This window comes from Dermacentor albipictus, chromosome 3 (genome assembly GCF_038994185.2).
Source record: "Dermacentor albipictus isolate Rhodes 1998 colony chromosome 3, USDA_Dalb.pri_finalv2, whole genome shotgun sequence".
Lineage (NCBI taxonomy): Eukaryota > Metazoa > Arthropoda > Arachnida > Ixodida > Ixodidae > Dermacentor > Dermacentor albipictus.
The window spans coordinates 64489298-64507856 of NC_091823.1; the positions used below are offsets into that span (position 1 = coordinate 64489298).

The window sequence follows — 18559 nt, forward strand, 5'->3', positions numbered from 1 at the left end:
GATCGAGGCAGGAAAGGTGCAAAAAAATGCTTCATTCATCGTTTTAAATAAATACTCTTCGTTTTAAATAGCGTAAAATTTATATTTTCTTTTGGTTTTGTGTTTTCATAAACTTATATTCAAGGACGTGGCAATCTTTTTTTTTATCCTTATCACGTTTCTAAAAAAAATAATTTTGTACCCGACACAGTACACGAACACGCCCACCGCTGACAGTAGGCACCAGCCTTTGGTAAACTTTCCTCGTCGTAAGTTCACTTTGGAGCAAAGCAAAACATGGAACAAACAAGCAGAATGTTTGTTTGTAGTGGTGTGTCGCCGCAGGATTGTGTTTTGAGACGAAGCGTAGTGCAGCGTCAGCGATGCTCGCTGCGATCTTTTGTTGCCAGATCACGGCTCAGAATAAGTGCATCTGGCACGAATGATGCATCATAAGCTCGCAATAATATTTCCGGCATGGTAGACTGCTACAATCAGTTTGGAAATTCACTTTGACGAGGGGCAGAAGCACACGACTGACGCGACTCGGCCCAGTTCGAAGCACGGGCGGCCATCTTCTCCATCGGTGGGGTCATCGGCCGTCAGGCTCGTGATGTCATTCTGGAGTGCGCGCCCATTGGTGGAGGCTCCTGTGCATCCGACTTGGAGGAATAAACACCCCTTTTTTCTAATTGTACCCGGCTATAGGCATGAACACGGGAGGGGGAGATGGCACACTGACCCCGCCTCCGGCGTAGACGCACCAGTTTGGGCGGATTACAGATGAAAAACGATTGCCTTGCTATAATTGTCCAATCCCCTCCTGACAGAGGTACTCCACTGGTGGCTATAAATCATCCCAGTTGAGAATAGTTTTGACGAGGCTGTCAGCCCATTCCTCATTATCGTGGTATCCTTGACCTGCAGTTTTCGCGGTGTAAACAGCCAATCACAGCAGTGTTGCCAGCAGTGGGATGCAACTACAAGCGAGGAGCGATTGGTTCATCTCCTCACTTCAACGTGTCTCCGAAACATGATATTGCAGTGCACATAAAGCGACGAAGTCTCGGCCCGCCTGCTTCGTGCACAGGCGGCAGATTACCTCTAAAACAGGGCGGGTGGGCTGCGTACGCGCTCTCTCTCTCTCGTGCTTCGTTGCGTTACGGTGAGCTCGCTCTGCATCCTTATGCCCCTTCCCCTAGCTTGCGCGGAAAGACGGCGCTCATCAAACCACCGTCCTTCTCGGCTTACCCTGGCACCCAAAGCATACAGCGCGTGGGGCGCAATAAGACTATATAAGGAACACGACGCCACTCCACTTCGGCGGTCGCTTTTGGTCTTGCAGCGCACTGTTTTAGAGGTGGATTTGCAAGCAGCTGCTTGTAATTCAACCATTTGACCGTCTGCATCTGCGGAATTTCCATTTATTGTCTCAGTATTCCTTTGGCGGTGTCAGTAATTTTTTTTTGAAGTACAGTAGTGTATAAACACGCTTCATGTTATTGAGGTTCTAAATACTTGTTCTGTGAACAGAAAGTTTAATAAAGGTAAAATATTTCATTATATCGAGAATTCTGTTATATCGAGGTTTAATCGTACATGCACTCCGAGGCTGGGGAAGTGAAGGTTTTGCCTGAGCCCTGGTGCTGTGATGAGGCTGGTTCTGTAGGGGGTATTCAGGGAAGTCGAGGAATCCTGGTTCAAGCACTTCGAATTCCGGCCACTGCAGTGTGTGAATGGTCTAGTTGACTGATACTAATGTGTGGCTGTATCTACTTACAGAATAAAGTATCATTATATTGGTAGTAAGATTAAATTCAGGGTTTTTTACGTGCCAGAACTGCGGTATGATTATGCGGCACGCATAATGATAGACAAAGAATAATTTTGACCACCTGGGGTGGGCTCTTTATTTTTAACATGAACCCAATGCACGGCACATGAGCATTTTTGCATTTCGCCTCGATCGAAATGCAGCCACCATGGCCGGGAATCGAATCCGGGACCTTGTCGTATCCACTAAGCCACCATGGTGGGTTATTCTGTTAGTGTTCAAATGTCAAATGCACTTGCTCCTTTAATTCTTGTGTTGCGTTTGTTGGAATGCTTCTCAAAAACTTTGTTATTCCATGTATTGATGCACCTGCACTGTTGAAGAGCAGGATCTGCAGACATATAGCATGTGTCAGCGTCTACAAAATTAAGATAATAGGATATTCAGGAAAAAGCAAAAAAATTGACCACAGAAGAAGCGGAAGAAAATTAGTCAAAAAATTCCCCCCAAATTTTTTTAATGGTGTAACAGTGTGCCGAACCCTAGGTATAAGCGACCTTGCTATCGACTGAGGATAATTAAGTCTTCACTGGAACTGTTTTAATTCAGCAAAGCGGCAACTTGCCGCCAGGTATTGTGCGAGAATGACTGCTTGCACCCGCGCCGAACCTTGATACTTGCCCTCGCGGGTAAAGTTACCCAAGTGCGGGAATCGCCGGCGTCCTTCCTGCGTCCCCACTATGCGGCGAGCTCGTACCTCGCGGACACACGGCGATCAGTTTTCACCGGTGGTGGGAGAGGGTTGCAACCAGACGCATCGGTGGTCTTGGCTGGAGGTTTGTGGGACGACGACAAAGAAATGCGGAGGAGGAGAGGCGAAAGGCGAAGGGAAGACGACGCCGAAAGGAAAGGACGAAAGCCGACACGGCGTGCGCCTTTGCGGAGGCATTTGAGAGCTCCTGCGTCGCCGACGGCGCTCAGTTTTGAAGTGGCGCGCATGTACGCCGTGTGTGCGCGTAAATAGTACCAGAAAACTATTGAAGGACAGTGGTACTACGCTCGAGCTGCTAGGCCGTACTGTTATCCCTTTGGCGACGTCCGACGCTGATAGCCCGCTTCGGCGCCCAGGTACGTTCATCCGCGCGCCTCGCGAATGCCCTCTGCAGATCGGGATTGGCGGCTGAATGTTCCGTTTGCGAACTACCTTGAGATATATGAGCAGCCGTGACAAGCTCGTTCTCTGGTGTTTGGCTTGCAGGGTGTCTACCAACCGGGAATTCGCATTTCGATGGGGGCGAAATGCGAAAACACCCGTGTACTTAGATTTAGGTGCACGTTAAAGGGACACTAAAGTGAAAAATGATTTCTTCTGCATCAGTAAATTACCGTTCTACAACACCAAAAACACCACTCTTACAACGATAAGACGTTTGGTAAGCCAGAAATAGCGCAAGAACGAAATACGGGTGGCGACGCCTACTTGAGTTCCCGCACCTGGGGGCTGTGACGTCATGGATTTTGATGGCATCTTCTAGGGCCTACTAATTATTTATAGCGGTACAGATTGACTACATTGTGTTCTAAAGGAATGAAATATTAAACATGGCCAGTTTCGGAAACCTTTATTCAGCCAACGCGGCCCAAATGCGAAAACATACTTTGGAATCCCTGACGTCACACTGACGTACCGGCGTTGGGATTTCGGCGCGGAATTCAAATACTGATACTTGGACCTTCATTTTCTCATCTAATAACGAAACTATTTTTTCGAAATGACTTCCTGCAGGGTTCTCAAACAACGCTCCATTAGTCTAAACTGATTTCTTGTTTCCCTTTAGTGTCCCTTTAAGGAACCCCAGGTGGTCGAAATTTCCGGAGTCCCCCACTACGGCGTGCCTCATAATCAGAAAGTGGTTTTGGCACGTAAAACCCCATAATTAAATTAATTAAATTTAGTCAACCGGGATTTCTAAGGGAATTTCAATAGTCTGCAAATACTCAGGGAAAACTCGGGGAATTTGTGCTTCTATCAGGGAAAATTAGCTGTAATTTTATTGAAAGCGTGTTAATGCTGGCTCCAGTAACAGAGGAATCGCAACGAATCGCCATTGACGCGTGTCATCGGCACGAGGTATTTCCAGAGTAGTTAACGACCGATTTTCCAGACGCCCGACTTTTCGGACATGCCCGATAATTCGCACGGCTTCGCGGCACCACCACGTACTCCATATAGTCAATGCATATTGCCCTGACTTCAGATCTGAAATGGCATTAATCAAAGCCACCACCATTTTGATTATCTCGCCGCCTCTAACCGGCACTCTCGCACGCCGATCCGCTGGTAGCCGTAGCCACCACCGCGGCAACGTTAGGCCTAGCTGCTTCTACGTTCGCTATTAGGCTTCTTGCAGTGCGGTGCCGTGTTTTTCATTGAAAGAATTCGTCGCTGTCAGCAATGGCACCGACTCCGCTTTTGTAATCCTCGCGATTGGCTTCAAAGCTCGCAAAGCACTACGCGTTGCGTAATGTCAGTCTCCGAAAGTTAGCTTCGCCTCAGTACAGCAGTGTTACGTGGTGAAGCTTAAGAAGCGTGGGAAGGGGCAATTGTCACGGCGCACAGTACGTATTCCATAATTATACACGCGTGCACCCGCCGTCTCCTGTCACAGTACGAGGACCAATATGCCTAATAAGTGTAATGGCAGGCCTTCAGAGCTTTTTCGGATGTGCCGGTGACGATTTGAGCCCTTAAGGGCAGTAAAAGACATGCATTAATTTTTGGACTGCCCAATTTGATTTTTCGGACATTTTCGTGGCCCCTAGGGAGTCCCAAAAATTGGATGTTGTCTGTACAACTGACCAAGAGGATGCTTCAAATGGTCCGTGGGGCAAACGCATGGTGGAACGAGGACAAAAATAGAAATGACCGTCACATTGATTAATAATTGGGAAAGGAACAGTGCTGCCCCTTCTTTGAAGGAGCTTCAGCTCAAAAAGCAAAGTGTTGGCTGACGCCTTGATTGAGATGATCCTCATCCAAACCAAAATAAACTCTTGAAAGCAGTGAAATGTAAAATGGAGGCATTGCGCACGGACTGAGAGTATGTGAAGACAGTTTAGGTTGACTTTCCAGCTGCTGAGAAAATCTCACTTGTGACAAAGTTCGGGCCTAATATCAATGATCTTGCTATCACTTGATTTTAAAAGCTTATTTTCGAAAATATTTGCTTCTGTATGCATATACCTTTTTTCGTATTTGAAAATGTTCTACTTGGAAGCCTGTGTTATCCGAGCGTTCCTTGTCCGCTCAAGCTCTAGCCTGTGTTGTAACTGTGCCTTGGTAAGGCCAAATCGAAACACGCCAAGTATCTCAACGCGCTCGCTTGCCCACAAGGAGTTCATAACTCAAAGCACTGGTCAGCGGCATTCGATTAGTGACACTTATATATGTTTTTAAAGAGTGAAAGCTCTACCACGCCATGTCTCTCATGGTCGTTCATCGCGTTGCGATGACCTTGAGCCACTGTAGTGCAAGTGTGGCAGATGTGACGTCACACCACATCATCCGCTGCGGAGAGGCGTTGCAGCTGCGCTCGCTCCGAGCCTCGCTGCTGCGGCACCATGTGACCAGGCGAGGGTTAAATGGCTAAACATAGTCTGACGTAGCGTGAGCACGTGCACATGTTATGTCATGTTGGTGAGAACAGCAGCATCTATAGTTCGACCGATGTTTCGACGCACTGGCACAGCCAACGTGACCGGATACTGCAAATGCGCTGCAATGTGCCTGGTGTCGAGCGAAACATGCCTTAAAGGGCTCCTCACCAGGTCTGGCCATTTTGAGCTGGCAAGTACAGAGCATATAGCGTGCGATAACGATCTTGTTTACAAAGTATTGTCAGTGCTTCAGGGAGAGCAGTCGCCTGTTCCAGGAGTGGGCTAAAGAGCAGGCAACACGCGGCAGCCCTCCTTGAAACGCTGCTGTCTGCAGCTGATGGCAGGTGGTGACGAAAGTTTATTATTGCGCCATCGCGGCAGCAGCTCGCATCCTCATAAGCGCAGGCAAATTTGCACTTTTTTTCTTAAAGACCAGGCAATTAACTGTGCCAAATGTTAAACGAAGTCGATGCCAAATGCAATCGTTCTGCAAAATCTGAGCAAGAACAGAGCAGCGGTGAGACCAAAATCTTTTGAATACGTGCATTGATATATTCAGGACCCTGTATGTGTGAGTGAAGGTGTGCGAAGGTGAGCCAGGAAACGTGCCCTCACCTGTCCCTCACCTGTCGCGCATGCATAAGGCATGGTGGTCAGGTGAGGGAGGGGAGGTGTTCTCAGGTGGCTTCCATATTTAGCAGTCAATGCCATGGAGGCTAGAGAGACTTCTTGCAGTGACTTTGCTTGCACTTGAATATAGTTTTTTTTTTATTGCACTTGTGTGCAACTGTTGCTCATATAGGCTCTATATTGAATGAAAGGAGTTTTTATCCTTAGAAACAAACACACTCTGGTATACGGCTGCTAATGCCTTGTTTTAGATCACTTTTATTCATGTCGTTCTTTTTGTTTTTTTTATTTGCAACCCGTTGCATGGAGCCTCGCAAATGCTGTTGGCACGCAGCGAAGCATGATAACTGTTCTTGACCGAACTTCTCGTGTAGCTTCGACAGCATTGACTGCTATATATGGAACGAAGTATACGGTGCCTTGATGTCCTCCTTGCCCGCCATTCCGTAAAGAGTGGATACATCCGCGGCGTCTACTACGGCATTGGGCATGCGAATGGTGGACACCTTAGTAGGTGCCTTTGGCGAATGCCGTAGGGAAGGGTTGGCAGTGCTTGTGTGTTTTGAAAGCTATGTGCAATGTGACCAACGTGCATGCCTGCTCGGGCCTCATCTTCATAGCGATCTGAGATTATTACAGAGTGTGCATAGTTTCGGTAGCTTCGTATGCGCTGTGCTTTCAACGTTTCGTTCACATTGAAGAGAGAGACGCATGAAGGTCAATTCGTCTGCTGTGCCACGATTCCTCACTCCAGCATTTTGATACCGAGTTTTCGCGCTCTTTGAGCAAGATGTATTCATGTTTACCTGTGCCCGTGTGACACCGTGCTTGTTAATTTAGTTAAAACACGGTGTAGGTCTTGGGAGGAGTAGAAGTTGCGCATGCTCCAGCTGTTTTCATGCAGTAATGTATCTTCGAGGTGTTATCTATGCACATGTCTTTGGAGGAGTTGAAGATACGCATGCATCGGAGGTTATGTGTGGCAATGTAAATTTCAATAAAGTACAGTTGAAAGTCCAGCGTCCGTCTGTGTCTAACGCCTTTTCTTTGTGTGCATGTCCTTTGTGTTTCGCTGGTACTCCCCTTTTTTCAGTTTCATTGTCAATGGTTTCTCCACATTTTTATTAGGTTTGCATTACAGCACTCATTTATTTAAAAACACGTCTGTTGGCTTGTGTACGGCAAAAGAAAGGAGAGAAATGGACAGGAGGCAGCTTACGTCACGAGAAATGAAGTGCGCCGTAGGGAGAGGAGCATAGATGCAGGGCGGCTAGAGGGGCGAGGGGGGAGCGCACGTCATAAGTCATTCGCTGCTGCTGCGAATGATTTATGAAAAAACGGGGCAGTGGCAAATAGGGACTTAGCCTGCTTGAGTTAATCAGGTATGCAATGTATGCTTTTCATTCTTCTAGCATTTCTGTATACATCTTAAGCTATTTTTCTCTTCCTCAAAACGTCTCTATCTATCTTGTACCACTACCTATGCCTGTAACGGATCCAATCATATCAATCTCTGTCCTACCTATGCCTGTAACGGATCCAATCATATCAATCTCTGTCCTGCTCCAGACCCAAGGGAGTGCCTTGCCACCTGGTGCTGAGCCAATGAGACCAAGGTGGCACAGTGCTCTGGAATGTGGCCCATACAAAAATTTTTTACGATATCCACACGATGCGTAGCAGACCCAGATGCTGTATGCTTGATGGCTGGTTATACGTATTGAACAAGTTACCTAATTCACTTGATTTCTAAAGTAAGTTGAATAAGCAACTGCAAAGTCTCTGAAGAAGTCATTATGTTGGTTGTCACTGTCAGCTGTCCCACATTTGCTGTTTCTTGTATGCTGCATCTAAATACAAATCCTTGCTGATAAAATGCATATATATCCCACAGAATGTGTGTGCTGAGGACACAATAAAAAAAAAAGATTCATCCTATTCGATCTCTCTCCCCCCTTCCCTGCCTTTGTTGCATCTGTGAGATTTTACAAATTTTGTAGTTGCCAAGTTGGCAGGTATGCATTGCCAATCTATTACAACTTGCCCAACTTTCTGTTACCACCTTATTACTCATGTTCAAGTGGTGACTGCATGTTATCACCATCAATTTTCTGAAGAGGGCACTTATGATTATTTTGCAACCACCCTTTCACATGAAGTCTGACGAGAAGGACTGACATACTCATCTTTTCCCAAATCTTCTGATGCATGCAGCTTCTCCAGTTCTCAAATCACGTAAAATATTTTTAGGAAATTCCTCCCTGAGCAGTAAATCAACTGGTGCACACCTCTCAACAGCCCACTTTTTTACATTGATTTCAGATTGTCAATACCCTTGTGATTACATTCAACTCGAAAATCTCTTAAGTTTCCTGAGAGGCAATGATGCACATTCCAGTCTGCTGACACAGTTCGCTTGCAAAGCTTCAGAGCTTCTGGAGCATAGTAATGACTGAAAATTAGCTTTTATTCTCCTTTCAGACAGGACAGAATACATGTACAGTGCGTGCAAGATGACCTGCAGCACCTTTGTTCGTGGTCGAAGGGGTTCCAGGGCTGTGCGGTGGCTCTGACATGCGAAATAGCTGCTTAATAAATACCACTAATTGAAGCTGTGTTTAGGTCTGTGTAGTGTTCATTTCGTCGTCCATTGCGTGAGCTTGCTATGTCTGGGTCACCAAGCTATAGGGGCGCGAAATGCGTCCGCTATAGACAGACGCGCGCAGAGAGAAGAGAACGAACTTCGAGAGCGACCGGCGATTGCTACGTCTGGGTCACCAAGCTATAGGGGCGCGAAATGCGTCCGCTATAGACAGACGCGCGCAGAGAGAAGAGAACGAACTTCGAGAGCGACCGGCGAGTACCTGCATGTCGTCTCAGCACTTTCCTCCGAGGTAGCTGATGAGTTCGACGACGTCATGAGAGCCCCACATCCGGCCACGCCCTACGACCATTTCAAGGCCATAGTGCTCACACGTAAAACCGTGTCCGAGAGAAGCCGCTTGCAGCAACTCCTCAACGCGGAAGAACTCGGCGATCGCCGACCATCGCAGCTATTACATCGGATCCACTACAGTCTGGAACTTACCCCGTGTCTGCGCAGCCGTACAGTCTTGGAGTCCCTTCGACCACGGGCACCGGTGTTGCATGTCATATTGCACGTGATTGTACTTGTTTCCTATGCAGATTACCAATTCGACAAGATACAGAGGTGAAATGGGAACCACTCAATAGATGTTCTTGCTTCCTTAGATAGCTGATATTAATGGTTGCCTAATTGTCAAGGCCATTCTCTGTTACAACCTATTCTTCATTTCTTATTATGCCCGTCATGCAGATTGGCTGACTTGGTGATAACGATAGGCATCCCAGCCAGTGTTCATGAAGGCCAGTTACAATTGACAGTTACAAAATAGGCTGCCATGTGTTGTGGGGTTCTCCCCCCATACTCTTGGGACAAAGGAACGACAACACAGTAATGCAAACAATCACAAGGGCATTTATTGCACCTTTCATAGATCAGTGCCTGCTAGCCGAGTTGCTATACACAAAACATGCCGATGGGCGCGCGACAAATCTAGAAGTCTGACCCACCGCGACCGATAGCGAGCGAATATGTTCGCCCCATGCTGGATCCCAACGCCTGGTCGTTCGCGTGTACGGTCACGCCAACGGTGGCGCGTTCGAAGGCGGCCACGCGAGGCAGTCTCGCAGAAGCATGGGTCGCTGCGCGCGCGGAATGTCCACACTGTTCGCCGACCCGCCGGGAAAGAGCGCCTGTCCTCCCCTGCGCCCCCAAGTAACCCTGCCGTGAGGCGGCGTTAGCAGCGCAACACTTGCGCCATCTCTCGCACTCTGCCCCAACCACATTGACTGCCGCGGGCATCACGCAGGCCACGCGACAAAGCCGGATTACAGGAGACGCGCTATGCGGGAAAAACATCAGGGGACGCGCGAGAGTTGCGCATCCCCACAGTGTATGAATCCGTCATTGGGAAGTACGCATGTCAACAGCTCTTGGCACATTTCAAAGGGACCCTAAAACACTTTTTGAACATAAGAAGACATTGTTGATCTGTAGAAAAGGCTCCTGTGAGCCAAATATTGTACTGCATGCAGCTGGGAATTGACAATCTCGTGTCAAAAATGCTGAAAAACGCTTGCTCTTGCCTTCGTAATGTCGTCTATCCAAGCAGTGAAACCCACCAACAGCTGTTGGCTGATTTTGTGATTGTGAAAACATTATCAATAATATTATTATTGTGCATAATTGCACATAATATTCTAGTTGCGTATAGCTGCGTGGCCTCCAAGATAGCAGTGGTGTGCTGCCTAGGGTAGATGCTGTGGCCGTCTCTGGGTGCCACGAGCCCTCAAGCCTTTGAGAGTTCCAACTTTTTGGCGGAGCCTTGCCCTTTTGCCCCCTCCGCTGTGTAGCTTCCAGCGCACTAGTGGAAATGAAAGGAGAGAGAAAGCCAATCATCAGTGTGATAACTACATCTAATGCTGCTTATACTTGAAGGATGTTAAAATTTTTTTGCATTGATAGATTCATGAGGCAATGTCCTTTAATAGTGAGGCCATTCTGTGGTTAGTTCGACAAGTGCTTGAGGGTCCCTTTAGAGCTCCCTAGGTATTACCATACGAAAGAAAAATCGCCAAGTTGGTTTAACTCTATCTCTATAGTTATGCATAAGTCCCTAGAGTTGGTATAACTGGGACTCCTGGCAGTGCACAGGAAGGCGCAGAAGTGCAGCACTGATTAGCACCGGTGGTGGCAGGTGCTTGATATTTTGAGGTGGCTGCCTTGCACTTCATGGCTTCTGAGTTGTGATGCATTTTATAGGAAGCAATGACGCTGGACATGAGCTAGGTCAAACATACATTGTAGTTGTGCATTACGCTGCTTTTAAAAGTAGTTTATTTTTTGAGCAGAACAAATGGTACAAGAGTTTTATGACAAACTTCTTTGTGGACTCTGCCTTAGAGGAAAATTTGGTGCAATGTGATGCATTTCGAGCTTAGTCACCTATTCATAGCTGGATAGGATGTGCTGTCTTGCTTGCACTTTTGAAGAGGAGAGTACAGGCAAATCGCTGGGCATAGCATGCGCATGTGTAGTCAGCTCATGCACATGCCTTATGCTGTCAGCATCCTTGAAATGAAGACAAAAGTAATTTTAACCCAACCATTTTTATGCTGCGATTGCTTTGCAGGTGCAGCCATTCGGATCCTACACAGAACTGCATTGATTTCACATTTTTGACAAGTACGTTAGAAATCTTCAGAGGTGCGAGCGACGCACAGTTTGGCTGCAAAACGATAAAGCCAAGTGAATTCTGTGTCGCATTCCGCTCAATTGGCTCAGCACTGTTCTGCCATCCACTGTTGGCGTTAGCGTTGCGTGCATGCTCACTAGCATTACTGCTGAGCAGCTGTGTGCAAACACTGGTCAGAATGGAGAGGGCAGTAAACATCAAGCTAAAGCAATCTCATAGTTTCAGTGTGCTGGCAAACTTTTTTCTGTCAGTCTTATCTCGTGCATTATTGAAATCACACCCGCAATGCTGCTGCATCGGTCAGTGACCATGAACTTTGGCGCTATCAGACATCCCAGCAGGCCTCGCCAATGTGCTGGGCTGGGTTAAGACAGTTTTGATGCGGGTCCCAATTTATGACTAGCCATTCTTGCTTTCAAGTGTTGTGTGAACAAGTTGAGTGCAGTGCTATATATACTGGAACTTTGTTTTCCTTTGTTATCGCTCGCTGGTAGTAGTTAATATGGCTTTTGCTGTATAGCTTCATTCTCTCCACATAGAATGTGTAGGCAAAGCTACTAGTATGTAATGAATATGCTTTAGTCCGGTGCAACTGGACAGCTTACATGTAACATGTGGCTTGTGTGATATGTAAATGACTGGAATGATGTAAGTGTAGAATGAAAGAACTTATGGAAAAAAGAGAGGTTGGCAGCACAGCAACACAAGTACAGAGGAGATAAGTTGCATTGCGTTTTTAAGACTGGAACCCTGATGTAAAAATATGAGGAATGAATATGCCATGCAGTGTGCTTTTGAACCAATACAAAATCTTTAGTGTGAGAGACCTGGTTTGGGGGGGATTCAGGATGGGAATTCGTTTTCTAGTTCTTATCTGACTAATAATTTGTAAGCAAAAAGATTTACATTGTGGTGTGTGACTCAGATTACTGTTAAAGGGGCCCTGAAACAATTTTGACGATTTGGTACAAAGGTACTGAGCCGTTAAGGTAAGTCGTTTTGATCATTAAAGGTGCCCTGAAACACTTTTCTGACTAATCGTAGAATGGCCTTACCATTAATGGACGGTGTTTCATGAACTTCATGCCGTGAAAATTTTTAGAATCCTTCAACTATAGCTGGAGTTATCACACCGATACCCAGCTTTCTCTCTCTTTTCGTCTCTACTAGCATGCTGGGAGCTATATAGTGGAGAAGCCAAGAGGACAAAGCCCTTGCTAAACGTTGAGTGTCGCGGTGGTGAAAGAGCTCGTTGCGGCACCCTGTGGTAGTCGCGGTAGACAGTGCCATGCAGCATGCCACTGCCATCTCGGAGGTCACATGCAGCACCTGCAGCTACGCTCAGTGCAAAGAATGGAATTATTTTTCGGTCCTTTTGAGATTTGAGGTGTAAATATTCATTTGTTTAACTCAAAATTATAAATTATGTGTTACTCATTAAAAAAAATGATTCATTCCTGAGCATTTTGGTCAGTTTAGATTGTTGTACCAGAACACTTTCCAAGTCTGGCTCACATTATTTGTCTGAAGTTTGTAACTGGAGTAATTTTTCTATGTCTCTGCACTGCAGACAACACACAGTTCCTTTGCAAGTCAGCAGCCCCGATCAACGTACCAGACCCCTCCAAGGTTCCAAAAGGCCACGCATTCTGCCAGCAGCAGCCGGAGTCCAAGTAAGGGTCGCGAGGGCTGGGGCAAAGAGACTGAGCCCAAGGCTGTAACTTCTGTTGTGGCACGGCAGCCGTCAACTGATGCCAGTTTCAAGCAGTCAGAAAACAAGCACAGCAGCTGGCAGGAGCTGGACAACAGCTGGTCCAAAAGCACATACAAGCCGTCGACTAGGAGTGCAGCTGAGTTCTGGGAGTTTGGTGCAGGAGACACTGGCAAGCAGCCCTTGGCGCCATCGCAGACCACAACAGCTGCCAGTGAGGCTAGCAGAGCAGGTGTGCAAAAATTTCATTTTGAAGAGAACCAAACCAGTGCTGACTATGTACTTACTGTGTCTCATTATGCAGCCTGTTCTGCAACAGTGGTATACCACTTCACTGTGTGTAGATGGGTTTTAGAGAGACACTAAAAAGAAACACAAGGTAAATCAGTTTAAAAAGTGCTTCCTAAAAAAATTATTTTCTGTAAATTTGTGGTAGTAGGTTGATTATTAGAAGAGAAAATGAAGGTCAGAGTTTAATTTTCTTAATTGCATGTCGAAAGCCCAGCACCGTTACGTAAGTGTGACATCACAAATTTCCAAATACCTTTATGTATTTGGACTGTTTTTGCTCAGTTAAAGTTCTCGAGACTTGTTAAGTTCAGTCTTTGCCTTCTATAGAATACAATGTAGTCCATTTTTACAGATAAAAAATTAATTGGGCTCAAGCAGCTGCCGTCCAAATCCATTACTTCACCTAAAGCTGGTGCGAGAAAATCAAGGCGGCATCACCGCCAGTCTTTCTTTATTGCATCTTTTCTCGCTGACTAAGCGTTTTGGTATATATTGCAGAAGGGTGATTTACTAGTACAGTTCAGACCATTTATAACATAACCGCTTATAGTGCAGAACTGCATGTAATGCGGTCTTTTCTTACTTCTGTTTATCCTCCCATAGAACTTGATGCAATGTATACTGCTTGTAGGGCAGCCGCACAAGTTGACATACCTGTTATAATGTAATTGGCCAGAAAATCCAGCAAACAAGCAAGACAGCGAGCGGGCTTCTCAGCGCGGTGCACTGGCCAAGAGGAGAGTGACGTGGACGATGTAGAGGGGGGATGCGAAATTGGCGAACATACAAGAAACAGAAGAAAAATGAAATGGCAGTAGGCAGTGGGTTGGCTCAATGGGCATGGTGGGTTTTTCTAGGCAGAAGAATTATTTACATAGGTTTATTTTACATAGAAGAATTAGAGGCAAGTTTATTTAGAAGTAAAGGCATACTTGTACTTGGAGAAGTACAGGGCCCACTTCATGTTAACTCGTAGCATGCAGCTACATTGTTCTAGAGATAACACTAATACATGGTGTCAGAGCAAAGTAAATAATTCTGGGAGCACACTACATTCTTTCTGAGCACACGTCTACATGTCAGAGCAAGAGCACACCTGTCTGCATACAAGATGGCTTTTAAAGAACCCCCCGTCTTCCCTAGATTACTTGTTAGGGAAACGGTTTGTGCCATCATCAGCCAGTTCGGTACTCCATATTGGCCCAAAACGCCGCCTTTGAGGAGGAGAAAGTCCCTATGGAGTATAGACGCTGTGCCTGAGCTAATCCTTGGTGGGAGAAGCAGTACATCAGACACATTGACCTCTCCCTACTCGTCGATGAAACAATGATCCAAGCTCGCCACAAGGTTAAACCACTCCTGGTGTTTGCATCTTTTGCTCGAGTCCTGGGAAACCTCCTATCGCCTTTTTCTCGTGACGAACTACACCAGTTGGCCTTCACTGAATGACACACGAGCCTTGAAAGATAAGCTTCACAATGATGACGCGCCTTTCCATAGGTATGCTGAAGTCATGGACAGCCTCATGACCCCCCATGACTTTAGCATTAGATCTTAGACTAATACGCCAAATATAACAGCGTACAGCAATGCATTGACAAACTTGGGCTGTATTCTTGGACGATTACTTTTGAAGGTAACTTAATTTTCACAGTGTTTCGCTTGGCTAACACTGGATGCATCGACAGGTGGCAGCATTTCTGCGCTGTGAGAAGTTAGCACGCTTGGCACTGTGTCAAGAATGCCGTCATTTGTAGAAGCCGATGCGTCTTGTGCTAGTCATGTGAAATTGAAGGTACACCCTAAAGAGAACGATCTGAGAATGCCGCACACTTTATTTCTGGTAACTAGGGGAATAAAGTCGCTTATTTTCAGCAAATCCACTATTCCGGATTCCTGATTATTCAGACATTTGACATTTGAACCCAATTTATCGGTTGGTGACTATTTTGAATGCCAAAAACATTTGTGCTCTGACGTTTTCACTGATTTGGCTCCTAGGGTGTGCAAATAAAATATTCAAATAAAAATCAAGTGTCAATAATTCAGCGTCAAATAATGATATGTGGATGCATTTATTAGCAAGTTTACTTGCTTCAGCATGTTGGAAACTCACACTTATGTTGCCAACAGTAAAGCAATTTTATCATTACTGAAACATTACAGTAAAAGCGTGTTCATTTGACCCCCAAATTAATGATTTCGCTAACTTGCACCTTATTATACAACATCAAATTCCTGCTAATTCTGGCTCTGTGCCACTTATCACTCAGCACATTTTTCATTAAGCATGACAAGTAGTGAGCACAGGTAAATGAGCGAGGCAAAAGCTGCACTAGCATCCAACTAAAAGAAAATGGTGGTGTACTCAGGGTGCCTACCAATGGGGAAAACCGGGAATTCTCAGGTATTTTGAAGTCTGAAAATACTTGGAGAAAACTCAGGGAATTTGTGCTTCAATCAAGGAAAATTAGTTGTCGTTTTATTGAGGGGGAACGAAAGTCTCTACTGCTGGCACCAGTAAAAGAGAGGAATCATAATTAATTGTCCTTGATGCCGTGTCGTCGGACAAAGGAGTTACCAGTGTGCAGTCAACGACTGATATTACAGATGCACGATTTTTGGGAAATGCCTGATAATGCGAATGGTTAATGCGAAAGGAATTGTGCCGCCTCTTCTTTGAAGGAGCTTGAGCTCAAAAAGGAAAATGTTGGCCGATGCCATGGTGCAGGTGATCCTCATCCAAACCAAAATAAACTCTTGAAAGCAGTGAAATGCAAAACAGAGGCATTGTGCACGAGCTGAGAGTATTGAAGACAGTTGAGGTTGACTTTCCAGCTGCTGAGAAAATCTTACTTGTGATAAAGTTCGGGCCTAATGCCAATGATCTTGCTATCACTTGATTGAAATATCTAATTCTCGAAAATATTTGTTTCTGTATGCTCTCCTTTTATTCATATTTGAATATGTTCGATTCAATTTGCAATGGCCTTTATCATTTTGTTTTTTGAAGATATTTTATTTGCTGTACATATTGCTATTCCCTCCCTTCAGCTTTTTTTTTTATTTTGAATGAAGTAAACACTACTCCTTACTATTTAAACTGGAAATAAAAAAAAATTTTTTTAAGATGCTTACTTGAGAGTGACAGCATTGGCCAATGTGGTGTCAGCTTGTCTTGACATAAAATTAAGCTTTTTGTCACTCAGGGAAAACCTGGAAAACTCGGTGAACTTGAAAATGTAAGCTTGGTAGACACCCTGACTTGAATCGAACAGCGAGCAGGGTCTGTATAAGTGCCGATGTTAACATATGGTCATGTATTGCATAAATACTCTGCGTGCATTATCGCCCCCTTAACAAGCTGTAGCCACTATTGTCAAAGCTGAGCTGTAAAAAAAGTTGTCATCCTGTTGTCATACATTCAGTGCAGGTCTAACAGTGGAAAATGCTTGAACTCGGCTGCTATGATACGGCTAACCTCTGCTGAACGGAATTGATGTCAGTTTGAATTTGATGTGGGCAGCTGGCGAGTGCTCATGTTTGTGCATTTGAACTTCCAAAGCATGTTTTGATTCATATGGAGTGGGACTAAATAGGAATACAGTGAAACCTTGTTAAACCGTAGTTGGCCGGAGCTCAGAAAAATTACGTACTAAATGGTAGTACTGCTTAACCGAAATAGCATGAGATTGGCCACTTACCTGCCAGAATGGAAGGAGAGAGAGTGCGATGAAAGGGCAAAAAGCATGCAGTACTTATTCACTTTGCGCGACAAAAGTGTTATTTTCATTTGATGCCGCGGTGGCCTAGCAGCGACGACAGCGGCCTCAAACTTACTGAAGTTGTGAGCCAGCTTTTCAGCCAGCCCCCTTTTCTTGGCAAACACTCGCATGGCAGATTCCTCGTTGGCATTGCATGATCTCCATGCAGGTGGGTGGTAGCGCTGCAGAAGTCGCGGGCCACCTTTTTCATTGCGGGGTGCTGTTCTCGTTGCGACGATTGCATTCATGAGGCTGACATAATGCGTAGTTTCCGCCACTGCCAGGCCTGAATCGCCCGTGCTGTTGCTTTCCGTGCTGTCCTCATCACTGTTGCTAGTTGACACTTCGGCAACAACAGAGCCAACGATGGCAAAAAGTTGAACCTCGTAGCTGACATTTTTTCGCAATTGCAGCAGTGCTGCCAAGCAGCTTCTTCACATTCCAAACGCCACACACCATAGTCAACAGTAGATCCCTGTCACATACCAGCGCCGACGTCTTCGTGTCACGTTCGATAGCATGGACAATGTCTAATTTTTCTTCTATGCTCAGCACCCAGCGTCGTTTTTATCCGAGCTTTGGCATGACGAGAGTCCTTGTTTGCACAACACCACTACGCTCTCTGGCACAGCACCGAAATGATGTTGGTGTTGATGTGGCTTCACGCACAAACGCACAGGGTGCTTGGAGGCTGTTGTTCTGATCTCTCAGGCTTGTTGTTCTGCCGGGCCACCCGATGGAGACGGTGCATCGCCGTGTTTGCGCGACAAAAAGTGGAAACACTATGTGTTAACCGATACGTACGCAATAAGCTAGTATGGTTTATGCGGATACAAAACACATTATATTCAATGGCTGCTGAGTCAGGGAATAGATTTACTACATTTCAATTGAGACTACTATTTAAGTGGGTGCGGTTTGATGAGGTTTTATTGTACAAGTGTAGGTGCTGTGGCAGTCATGTTAAGGGGCAATGTATTCGTTCAGAGGCACATCGCATGCTGACTGGTTTTGGCGGTGTAGCTGCACAAAAGCCCGTCATATTTAGTCCACTTGTCAGTCTAAGTAATGCCAGAGTTGTTGCCAGCCTGTGTGTGTGTCCTGGCCAGGAAGTGTCCATTCACACAAAATGAAAATAACAATGACTGCACAAAACCATTTCAGCTTGCTTCATGCAGTGTGCTTCTCTGCATGCTGCGGTGCCCAGATGCCGTACATTTTGTTTCTCGTGGAGCCCGCTAAGGTGGTGCCACAGTGTAATGCAAAAGGCTGATTAAAAACAAAAAAAGTAGGAAACCTTTTTGTAGTATTAGCAGGGATCTCATGCCTTATGTATGATTACAACAATATAATGTACACACAAAAAAATACCCAAGGGAGATTTTGACTGTGTGGAAATTGGTAACATGCGTCTTTAGTTTTCCCTTACGAATGCAAATTTATGCATAATGAAGTTTGGATAAACTTAGAATTT

General features: G+C 45.6%; 1 protein-coding gene across 7 annotated transcripts in view; it reads left to right on the forward strand.

Annotated features, from left to right (window-relative positions):
* LOC135905524 (tudor domain-containing protein 7-like) overlaps positions 1-18559 on the forward strand; it is a 151945-nt gene that overhangs the window by 45718 nt on the left and 87668 nt on the right. For all 7 annotated transcript variants that reach the window (XM_070535523.1, XM_070535529.1, XM_070535527.1 and 4 more), the window contains one exon: positions 12890-13262. In XM_070535523.1, coding sequence (XP_070391624.1) covers positions 12890-13262 — 373 coding nt within the window. The remainder of the gene's footprint in view (positions 1-12889; positions 13263-18559) is intronic.